The sequence below is a fragment of the Laccaria bicolor genome, genomic scaffold, assembly GCF_000143565.1.
Source record: "Laccaria bicolor S238N-H82 LACBIscaffold_49 genomic scaffold, whole genome shotgun sequence".
NCBI classification, from domain to species: Eukaryota; Fungi; Basidiomycota; class Agaricomycetes; order Agaricales; family Hydnangiaceae; genus Laccaria; species Laccaria bicolor.
The window spans coordinates 94,743-105,071 of record NW_001889920.1 but is presented as its reverse complement, the minus strand read 5'-3'; the positions used below and the strand labels follow the sequence as shown (position 1 = coordinate 105,071).

Genomic DNA, 10,329 nt, shown 5'->3' with positions numbered 1-10,329 from the left:
CTTTCTTTTGCATATGATTCCTCAAACTAGACATGGAATAGAGTCCCTGCAATGTATCTGTATATTCCCCAGCCATTTCCCCATCAAATATGTGCCATGTATGGGATGGATGGGCTAGGTTGACTTTGGATAACCTTTTAGCCCTAACCCTAACTTTGTAGTCTAAGTCCAACTTTTGTAGTCTTTTGTAGTGTATCAGTAAAATTTGTAGTCTATGTCTGACTTTTGTAGTCTTATGTAGTGTATCAGTAAACTTTGTAGTTGAGTCCGACTTTTTTGTAGTCTATCAGTAAACTTGGTAGTCTATATCTGATTCCTTTTTTGGTCATTTTCCCCACGATACAATAGTTGTAGCCCTTTCTTTTAGCTTTCTAAATATACTGAAATCATATTGTTTGGTTTTGTTTTCATGGAGAAAAATGCAAAAAACAAAAAAAAAAAACACGACACTTTTGGGATTCCTTTACCTCATATCTCCACAACGGGAGCACTTCAGAACATAATTCGAACAGATTCAGGAAGCTACAGTGTAGGGCTACAACTTTTGTTTTTTGACCATTTTTGGTAATTGGTCATGTGACCATCATCCCAACATCCCATTACATGGACCCTGATAGGTAAAATCATTCTCCAGTTGGTTTTCTTCACTTTTTGGTCAAACCAGGTGATATTTCCCTTTTGGGATGGAACCTGAAGTGGACCCTGAAGGCAGTGCCTGATGTTCTGTACACCATTTATATATATATTCAATATTTCCGCTATTTTTGGATATATTACCATATTTGGAACTGGACCCTGGACCCTGACAATGTTACAACATGATGATCAGCAATGAGCCCTAATTTTTCCTGATTTTATTGCCATTTTACATTTGGAAATGCACCCTGGACCCTGAAAGGTCAGCTGCCACTAAAAATGAAATATTCATTGAAAGCGCCAGGTACACATATGAAAAGTGCAATGAAATCTCCTAGGAATAAGAATGAAATATCCATTGAAAGCGCCAGGCATCCAAATGAGAAGCACAATGAGATATCCTGGGTTTAGCAATGAAATATCCAATGAAAGCACCAGGTATATCTATGAAAAGTGCAATGAAATATCCTAGGAACAAGAATGAAATATCCATTGAAAGCGCCAGGCATTCAGATGAAAAGCACAATGAAATATCCTGGGGCTAACAATGAAATATCCAATGAAAGCGCCAGATATATATATGAAAACTCCAATGAAATGTCCTGGAGCTAAGAATGAAATATATATTGAAAGCACCAGGCTTTCATATGAAAAGCAAAATGAGATATCCAGAGATAATGAATGAAATATTGCAGGAAATCACAATGCAATATTAATGAGATCACTTAGGCCATTTAATGAAAAAACCAAATGAAATACACAGGGAACTTAATGAATGAAAATACTAGACAAAATAATGAGTTGTCTCATTGAACCTCTAGGCATTATACACAATGAAATATCTAATGAAAGTGCCCAGTATCCATATGAAAATTGCAATGAAATATCCTGGGGTTGAGAATGAAATATATATTGAAAGAGCCAGGTGTCCATATGAAAATTGCAATGAAATATCCTGGGGTTGAGAATGAAATATATATTGAAAGCACCAGGTATCCATATGAAAATCGCAATGAAATATCCTAGAACAATGAGATATGTGATCTCATTGAACCTCTAGGCATTATACACATCGCCCTCCAGGCATATGTCTGGTTTTTATCATAAAAGTGTATACCACCCATCGAATGGAGGTGGTGTTCTTATCGGATACATGCCTGTCGTAAGTCATAAGTGCTTGCCATTCACAAATAAATTCTCATGCGAGCTGGGTATAGATCGAGGATCCATCAGATCCAACCAGCTGCTCTGTGGCAGAGAAGGAGGAATTTGCACACTTCAAGCAGGAAATATATCAAAAGGTTTTAAAGAAAGTGTTCCAAAACTTGAAGCAACGTTCGCAACATGGTGAAGCTCACTGTTGTGCGGATGGCTTAAACCAGGTCCTTCACCTGGGAATTCTCATTGAATCACAGGATGCAGAGGAACCAGCATATTTCTGTGGCTGCCGGGCTGCATCAGCTCATCATCCATGTCCTAAATGCCTTGTCGCTCAATCAGATCTGCATAACATCTTGGGTAATTTTGAGCTACGTACACCGCAGTCCATGCGAGCAGTACTTACAGAAGCCTCGAAGGCAAAAACCATGGCCGCGAAGGAGAAAATTCTCAAGGATAATGGTATGCACAACATTGAGGTAAGCCTTCTTGATCACTGATTTCCGTTCATCTCCTTCAACTACCACTCTTATAGCACTTCCTTTGGGATTTTCGATTTTCTGATCCCTACAAGGCATATTCATATGATACCCTACACTCAGACGACTTGGGAAAATGGGGAAAACATTTGTGGCCACTGTTGCTTGACGTTCTGGAGGAACATAGTGCCAAAGGAACAGAATGGTAACCATCTGAATTTCTCACATTTCGACCAAGATTATCACTAACGACCCCTAGAATGGCAATTTTTCCTCGCTGGAGTGGTCTTAAACATTGCAACCACATCACCACCACTCATTTTACAGACGGGCAGGCATTCTATGACATTCTCAAGGTACGCTTTTCAAAAATTTGACAAGTCAGCACATCGTTGAATGATTTCCACTCACTGTAGTGCATTCTGCCATGCATCGTGGATTTCCTTCCAAAAAATTCGGTACTAGTGCATTGCATTCATGCTTATCTCCATTTTCGAATACTTGTTGGCCTTCAATGCATGACTGAAAGCTGACTGGAAAGGCTTCAGCAAGCCTTGTCCGTCTACCAGAAATGCTGTGCTGTCAGTCACACAGTGTTCTCGTTTTTGAAGGCCATAATAATGCTGTGTTTCTCCATAGGCCGTCGAGCGGGAATATGGCAAGAGCTTTAACTTTCTAAAGCAACATGCTTGCAGTCACGTACCTCAAGACATACGCGAGAAGGGAACAGTTGACAACTTCTCAACTTGTTACAGTGAAGGATTTCAGCAAGAAGCGGCACAGTCTTTTGGCCAGACAAATATGAAGGAAGCAGAGCATCAGGTAACGCTTATCATGGATATTTACTTATGCACGTTTGATTGATGACTTCTGGTAGATGTGTATCATCGATGAGAAACAGGAGGCCATTGCTCGGATATGCATGGCCATAGATAACGACAAAAAGGCACGTCTGAACCTTGAGTTGGCAGAGGACATCAACGAAAGAGAAGTGTTGGATTTGGAGTCAGAAAGCTCTACAACCTGGCGGTTTGGATCACCAGAGGGAAAGAAGATGAACCTTCATGTTGTGGCTGTCAACCTTGCCAATGACAACCACCGATATCGTTCTCTCGATGAAAGATTGCGAGATTTCATCGCCTTTAACATGCCCAAGGAAGCAGTTCAGATGCAATTTGAAGATGACATCTACGTGAGCCTATAACTTCCCAGATGTCAATCCTGAGTTATGGCTCAAATGAATTGTTATCTCACACAGGTACAAAGGTATAAATGTGTCATACTCAAGTATCAGTCAGTGGAAGATTGGACTGAAGGAACAGATATCATGCATTGCAACCCAGATTTCCACGGACGCCATTGCTTTGATTGTGTTATCATTCATGATGATGCACCAAAACTCAGCGTTGCTCGACTCTGTGATCTGTTTTGTTGTTCGCTTCCATCTGGGAAGACACTGGATTTAGCCCTTGTTCACCATTTCTCTTGCAGTCAGTGGAAGCCGAGGACGGTGTGGGATGGATGCAGAGTGCTCTATGAGGAGCCAGACACCACCTTGGTTCGTATGGATTACCTAGTTCGTGGTGCTCTTGTCTGTCCAGTGAGCGAGCAAGCAGATGAAAAGTTCTATTATTTTATTGACTGCATTGAGCCTGATATCTTTCTCTGAGAGAACATTTGAATATACCAATACTTTCCATTCCTCCACTGATTCCTACCGGATTCCACGGATTCCGGCTGGAATCCAGGAATTCTGCGGAATTCCAGGAATTCCGTGGATTCCGGCTGGAATTGACAGGAATCCAACTGGAATAGACAGAAATTTCAGTACGAATCTATACTTCTCAGTTCCCCCTACAATTCCACTTTAGCTAGATGTCATATGACTTAATCTGCACTTATCAAGACCTCCTGAATTACTTGTGTAATGCAGTCAGTCAATCTATTATTCTATTCTATGCTGATAACTTAAACTTAGGAATTGCTTATGATATTCAAATTTGAACATGGATAATTCAGGTGTATTCACTAGAACTACATGAGATTATTCTACTACAAAATTATCCTACTACATAGAGTGTTAAAGGGAGGGGGGAGGGATGGAGGGAAGGGGGAGAGGGGTGAAGGAGAGAGGGGTGAAGGGGAGAGGAGTGATGGGAGAGGGAGTGATGGGGAGAGGTGGTGGGGAGTGATGGAGAGGGGAGGGAGTGATGGAGGGGAGGGAGTGAGGGAGAGAGGGGGGAGGGAGGGAAAGAGGGGGAGGAATGGAGAGAGAGGGGGAGGAATGGAGAGAGAGGGGGAGGAATGGAGAGAGAGGGGGCATGGAGGGAGGGAAGAGGGACAGAGGGAGGGAAGAGTACTGGGCCTCGTCGCTGTTCGTCGGCCTGTGCTTTACGTCGTTCCTGTCGTGTCTTTGTTGCCGTGCTCGCCGTCGTCCGTTGATGTGGGCGTTGTCTGCTGACGTCGTCGTCGTCGTCGTCCGCTTATGTGCTCATTGTCCGCTGACGTGGGCGTCGTTGTCCGCTGACGTCGTCGTCGTCGTCTGTTGACGTGGGCGTCGTCCGTTGACGTGGGTGTCGTCCGTTGATGTGGTGGCGGTCCGTTGACGTGGTGGTGTGTGGGTCATCTGCTGTCTGTCCCTCATTGTGGGCGTGGTGTTAGCGAGCTGGGTTGGGATGAGGTTGGGGGGGGTGCTCACCTAGGACGACGAACGACGAAATCGTCGTTCGTTGTCTGGTTGCCATGTCGCTATCAGCGATGTGGCAACGTGTTGCCGTGCTTGTTTACTAGGGTTGTTGATGTGGCGTTGAGGCGTCGTTTGCCACGTTGTGGCCATCGTCGTTGTCTCATCGTTGTGGCTGGTGTGCGTGGTGGTGGACGTTGGCGATGTGGTGTGTAGGCGTCAGTGATGATGGTGGTTGGAGAGAGATGTGGCGTTGTTTGTTGATGATCTGACGTTTGATTTGGGCATCAGGAATTCCGTTCCGTCTGATTCCGTGAGCATTCCTTCTGGGTGATCACCGGAACCATTCCAGCGGAATTTGAATTCCATTCAAAATTCCGCGGAATAGTTTGATCAATTTGGCAGGGCCCTCTGCCAAATTTGATTCCTCCGGAATTCCAGGAATTGCCCGGATTCCACCGGAATCCGGCAGGAATCAGTGGAGGACAATAAAGACCTCAAATATACTGTAGCCTTGACATAAATGTAGATAGCCTTGATCCCGAACGCTTTTAGCAGTTTCATGGGTGTCTATCCGTCGCATATTCAGCCACTGCCGCCTAATGACCTCGACTCTTCCTCATGATGTCATATACAAACCACGAATTGGGCGATTGAGGACAAGAACAGAGAAAGTGCTTTGTTGGTTGCCGAAAATCAACCTTTTATGGTCAAAGAACACGGGAGAGGTGGAAGTGTTGAATGGGCGGATGAAGGGGCACAGGGGCTCGGGCGGTGTTGGGAGACAGTTGTCGTGAAAAATCTCCAATGCGCGTGTGTTCCAGAAAGCAGTTGTAATCATGTACTCTTTGACTGAAAATGTTCAGAGAATGGAGGGAGGCTGAAGGTTGAGGGAGAGGGCGTAGCCAATGTAGATGCAGAGAAAAGAGGATAATGACATTTGTCGCAATGGCAATCCGGGGAAGCCGAAGGCATCGATGGAGGGAGCCGGTCAATAGCAGCTCCGTATAATTCCCCACACAAGCTGATCAGCCATCTGCAACAGCAGGTCCCGGTCAACCATCACATGGAGGAAACCTGGGGTTGACCTGTCCAAACTTCAAAACTGGAGCAGTTCCACAAGCAAAACCACATACGATGATATCTCTCCACCAGCAGCGCGCCAAACCCTATCGCCACCATAAGCTCCGATCGAATCCTCGTGGACGCGCGTCGGCCAAACCACAGGTGCTGTACATCAGCCTGGGCTTTCAGAAGTGTGCACGTGAACGCCAGGAAGGCGTAGATGTACACCTGGGTTTGGCTTTCAGGCGTAGGGTGTTCCAAGTCGATGGCATCGAGAATTAGTCTTGGGTAGACTATCAGAGGGGAAGGATAAGAGGAGTACCAGGTGTACTTACTTGAGGAAGAAGGGGCCGGCGTATTTGAACACTACACTTACAAACGTTAAGCAGAAATCGAGGCTGTCGCAAGGTTAGCGGCGAAGATTTGAAAAGAGAAGTGTAGCGTACATTAAATCAAGCGAGTTGGCGGTCCAAAGGCAGCGTAGGAGCGTCGACTGTGCAATTGCGCTGAATGTGACGAAGATTGGGTGTGATTGCATCGTTGGGCTGAGGTTCCACACATCACTCTCATTCAGGGTATTATCCCTGCCCAAGTTGACGAGGGGTCTGACCCAGAAAAAGGTGACCCACCCCCAGAGGGAGGTGTAGTCTTCTGGAGTAACAGATCGGCCCTGTTTGATATGTTAGCTATTGTTGAGGGGTATAGCACACGATCTCGGATGAAATGAGCGCCAAACTTCAAATTCGCGCAATTATCCGGGTGATGCGAGGATGGCAAGTTTCGTTGATGATATCACCCACAAGAAGGATGGTCTTTGATTGAGTTAAAAGGCATGTAAGTAGAAAGTTGAGAACATGGTTCGGAGTCTGCAAAACTAATTACTGCTTGGTTTCGTTGATCTGTTTGGCTCTGTTTGGTTTTGTCTTTTTGGAAGCTGGCCATCATCGTATCGCACAATCTGACCAATTCTCAAGTTTCTGACTGCGCAAATCGACATGTGGCAGATCCAAAACAGTCAATGGTTGTGCCAACGTTCGCTACAAAGGACACGGTGTTCAAGCATCAGTTTCTGGGCGATAATTCCGAGTGACATCTATGTTTGTGCACTCCACAGATCAGAAAGGTTGGCGTCATGCCCCACTCCTGAGCCGACCAAACATTTAAACAGTTGAGACAGTGAGTAGTTCCTCCAAATGGATCGCAATAACCCTCAACATCACATCTCGCTCTTATGCAGCCAACCCAGGCCAGAGAATTCCGATGAAGACATTTGGTACTTCCCACCTTGTCTGGAGGAGAAAAGCACAGACCCTGCCCCCTCCGTTTCTGCTCATCCTCATTCACGCCATTCCAAGACAGGTCAGCAAACTCAAAACAGCGCTGAAGTCGAACTATCATACTCACCACCTGATAAAGAACGAATCAATACACCTCCTGCCTTGCCTGTGCATGTTCATTCTTGTTCACCCCATTCTCAAGCAATGCAGAGAGTATCGCATAAAATTCCTCTTCATACGCGGCATGATCACAAGTATTAGTTACCTTACCCCACTAATACTGAGCCCCCCGACCATACAAACAGACCATAGTTGATGGTGCCTGCTGATGAGCCCATGGATCAGTTGACCCCATCAAAGGTGGACCGGCCATCAAGACTCTCTTAGGACTGGTAATGTGCATCGGCTGAGAAGTGTACCCCATGAATTGACATAGCTAAAAATGCCTTGGATCCTAGGTCAACCGATCTCTTCATGGATTGGGCTCAACATGTGTCATGGGTCAGCTGAAGAGCTCTAAATCCCATGCATTGTGGATCAGCCCACAGCCGTCTCATTTTTATTTGCCAAGTTTACCTCGGCTTTTCATTGCCGGTCATCATGCAGTTTACTGGGTCGGGTCCATCACCTACCAAGAAGCCGAGCACGGTGACATGGTCAGTCAGCTAGTACCCCATGAATTAAATATGCCTTGGATCCTGGGTCAACCCGTCTCTTCATGGAATGGGCTCATGTGTCATGGGTCTGCTGAAGAGCTTTGAATCCCATGCAGCGTGGATCAGCCCAACCTGGTCCCATCCAGTTGACACTATACGGCCGAGTTTCGTCTTCACTCAGGTTTTATTTGCCAAGTTGCTCAAACATTACCTCGGCTTTTCTTTGCCGGTCATGGTCCAGTATTCGGTCATGCAGTTTACTGGGTCCATGACTTCCCAAGAAGCCAAGCATGGTGACGTTCACAAGGCAGTGAAATATATTATGCACACCCCCGGTTCAAAATCCCTACCAAGTTTATACCGACCAATGTTTCTTGTAAACATACCCATGTTGGAACGGGTCTGGCTCAAACAACCGCACTCGGCTGCCTGAAATAAACGCCAAGCTGTTACTATGCCGGTCTCCATTGGACAAAGTTGCTCCAAGATCCCCCCGCTTTCTTACTGCTTTCATTATTATGTCCACCACAGGACTTCATATTAAATATGCCCAAAAAAAAATTGAAGATTGTCCAAAAAATATACATGTATGCTACTAACTATTAAGTAGACGGAGTTTGGACAGTTTGGACATCATTGTTTGTAACTTGCTGGCAGTCAGATTTTTGAATCCTCACCAAGTAGAAGACTTACTCTGTGCGGGGGTTTGAAGTGTGGGTTCGAGTTTCTGTAGCCGAGGTGACTTCCTATTACCCCCAATGTAAGGACCGGGCGAACTTGCCCGGGTTGGAGGAATTGGGTTTGGCGCCAACAGAAGGACCGCTGGGCTCTCAGATGCTGGAGGCAGAAAGACGGCCGGGGTTGGAGAGACTTGCGCGTGATCGGTTGAAACTGGGTTTGGCAGAACGACACCCGGGGTCGGGGAGACTTGTACCTGCTGGCTTTTCTGACCGCGGTCGGGTGAGACTGAGCGATCGGTATTGATGCCAGTGTGCTTCTTCTCCTTGTTGCCGAGGAACTGGATAATGAGCGATTCCAGACTTGATTGGCGAGCACCGAGCCGCAGGTTGAGCTCCGAAATAGTAGTGACTGATTTGGTGAGGTTGTGGAGCGTTAGCTCGGCAGTTTCGATGCGGCTTGCAAGTTTCTCAAAGCCCCGGGTGAGACTCTCTTGTAACGCAGCTGGCGTAGTCTCCCACTTGTTCTCCAGTGTCTTGACGGCTTCCCTCACCTCAGCTTCCAGTCTCTGGTGATCACTTCGGATGGACTGCAAATCTTCTTGTGTTTCCTTCCAACGCATGTGGGCAGACTCTTCAATACGGTCCATCCGGCGAGTCGCTCCGGTGATTTTTTCTTCCTGAAACCAAACGGAGGTCTCTAGACTTGCAATTTTCTCCGACAGAGGACGGCTAGCCAAATCTTGATCTTGAATACACCGGGTAATCTCTTCGAGCGCCAAAAGACGTTGTGACAGGGTCACGGGTGAGTCAACTGCCGGGGGGAGAAGGGCACTTGCGTCAATATCTTGTTTTCGGACCACAAATGCCGAATACTCTCGCATAGTAGGGGTAGACGACTCCATGACGCTGACTTGCGCTTGTTGGTCTTGGAGTTTCTGCAGGAGGTCGGCTTGGCCATGAGCAAGTCTTCTGATCTCCTGCTGCATCGTCTGCATGTCGAAGTTCGGTGGGGGGCTCAAGGACCTAAAGTCAATCTTCTTCTGATAGAGCGCCGTGTCAACTAAGTTTTCAAGTTGAGAATCATGGGAAATGAGAAAACAACTTGAAACGTACGATGAACCTCCTTGGGATCTGGTGGGCTGACCTGCCGAGAACGGGATACCGAACGCGAACCTTCTGGCCAGGACGTGCGCTCAACAGGTGGGGGTGTAAAGCTTTGTTGCATATAATTGACAGCCAAGCCCAATTCTATAAACGAAGTCAGCAAAGAATAACGAGTTTCATGAATTTTTTACCTGGCCGCATTGCTAACTCGGGCACGATCCACTCCATCTCACTGGCTGGCGGCCCAATCTCCCGGCCCTTTCCTTTGTCAGTGTTGGTACCGACCTCGGTCTCAGTGCTCTTGAAAATCGCCGATGTGTGTGGTGTGGGTGGCTCAATGATTATGGTGGGAGTCACCCGGCCCACGTCTTTGTCGGCTTTTGGACTGGCACCGACCTCGGTTTCCTCATGTTTGACTTCGGCCATCTCTATGTCGATACCACCCTCGGACTTCCCCTTTCCCATTGTCAGACCAACCTCCATGTCCACGTCAATTGCATGTTCCACATCATGCCCGACTCCGGCCATTTCGACATCCTGCTTGCCCTTCTCTTTGACATCCGGCTTCACCTTCTTCACCTGCGGCTTCTT

The 10,329-nt window shown here is 46.6% G+C and overlaps 3 protein-coding genes across 3 annotated transcripts; 1 reads left to right on the top strand and 2 right to left on the bottom strand.

Moving 5' to 3' along the window:
- Positions 1 to 1,789: 1,789 nt before the first annotated feature.
- On the top strand, positions 1,790 to 3,942 carry LACBIDRAFT_333278 (uncharacterized protein; the record flags this gene model as incomplete). The annotated part of the gene is made up of 8 exons (XM_001887923.1): positions 1,790 to 1,798; positions 1,854 to 2,273; positions 2,330 to 2,459; positions 2,601 to 2,629; positions 2,822 to 2,854; positions 2,913 to 3,095; positions 3,151 to 3,465; positions 3,532 to 3,942. 8 exons carry the CDS (start codon positions 1,790 to 1,792, stop codon positions 3,940 to 3,942), a joined length of 1,530 nt encoding a protein of 509 aa, XP_001887958.1.
- Positions 3,943 to 6,018: 2,076 nt separating this feature from the next.
- Positions 6,019 to 6,966, bottom strand: LACBIDRAFT_310964 (ABC transporter; the record flags this gene model as incomplete). Its single annotated transcript, XM_001887886.1, has 4 exons — positions 6,019 to 6,304; positions 6,357 to 6,419; positions 6,468 to 6,691; positions 6,907 to 6,966. 4 exons carry the CDS (start codon positions 6,964 to 6,966, stop codon positions 6,019 to 6,021), a joined length of 633 nt encoding a protein of 210 aa, XP_001887921.1.
- A 1,661-nt stretch (positions 6,967 to 8,627) lies between these two features.
- On the bottom strand, positions 8,628 to 10,266 carry LACBIDRAFT_310963 (uncharacterized protein; the record flags this gene model as incomplete). The annotated part of the gene is made up of 3 exons (XM_001887885.1): positions 8,628 to 9,694; positions 9,748 to 9,882; positions 9,930 to 10,266. 3 exons carry the CDS (start codon positions 10,264 to 10,266, stop codon positions 8,628 to 8,630), a joined length of 1,539 nt encoding a protein of 512 aa, XP_001887920.1.
- Positions 10,267 to 10,329: the final 63 nt, after the last annotated feature.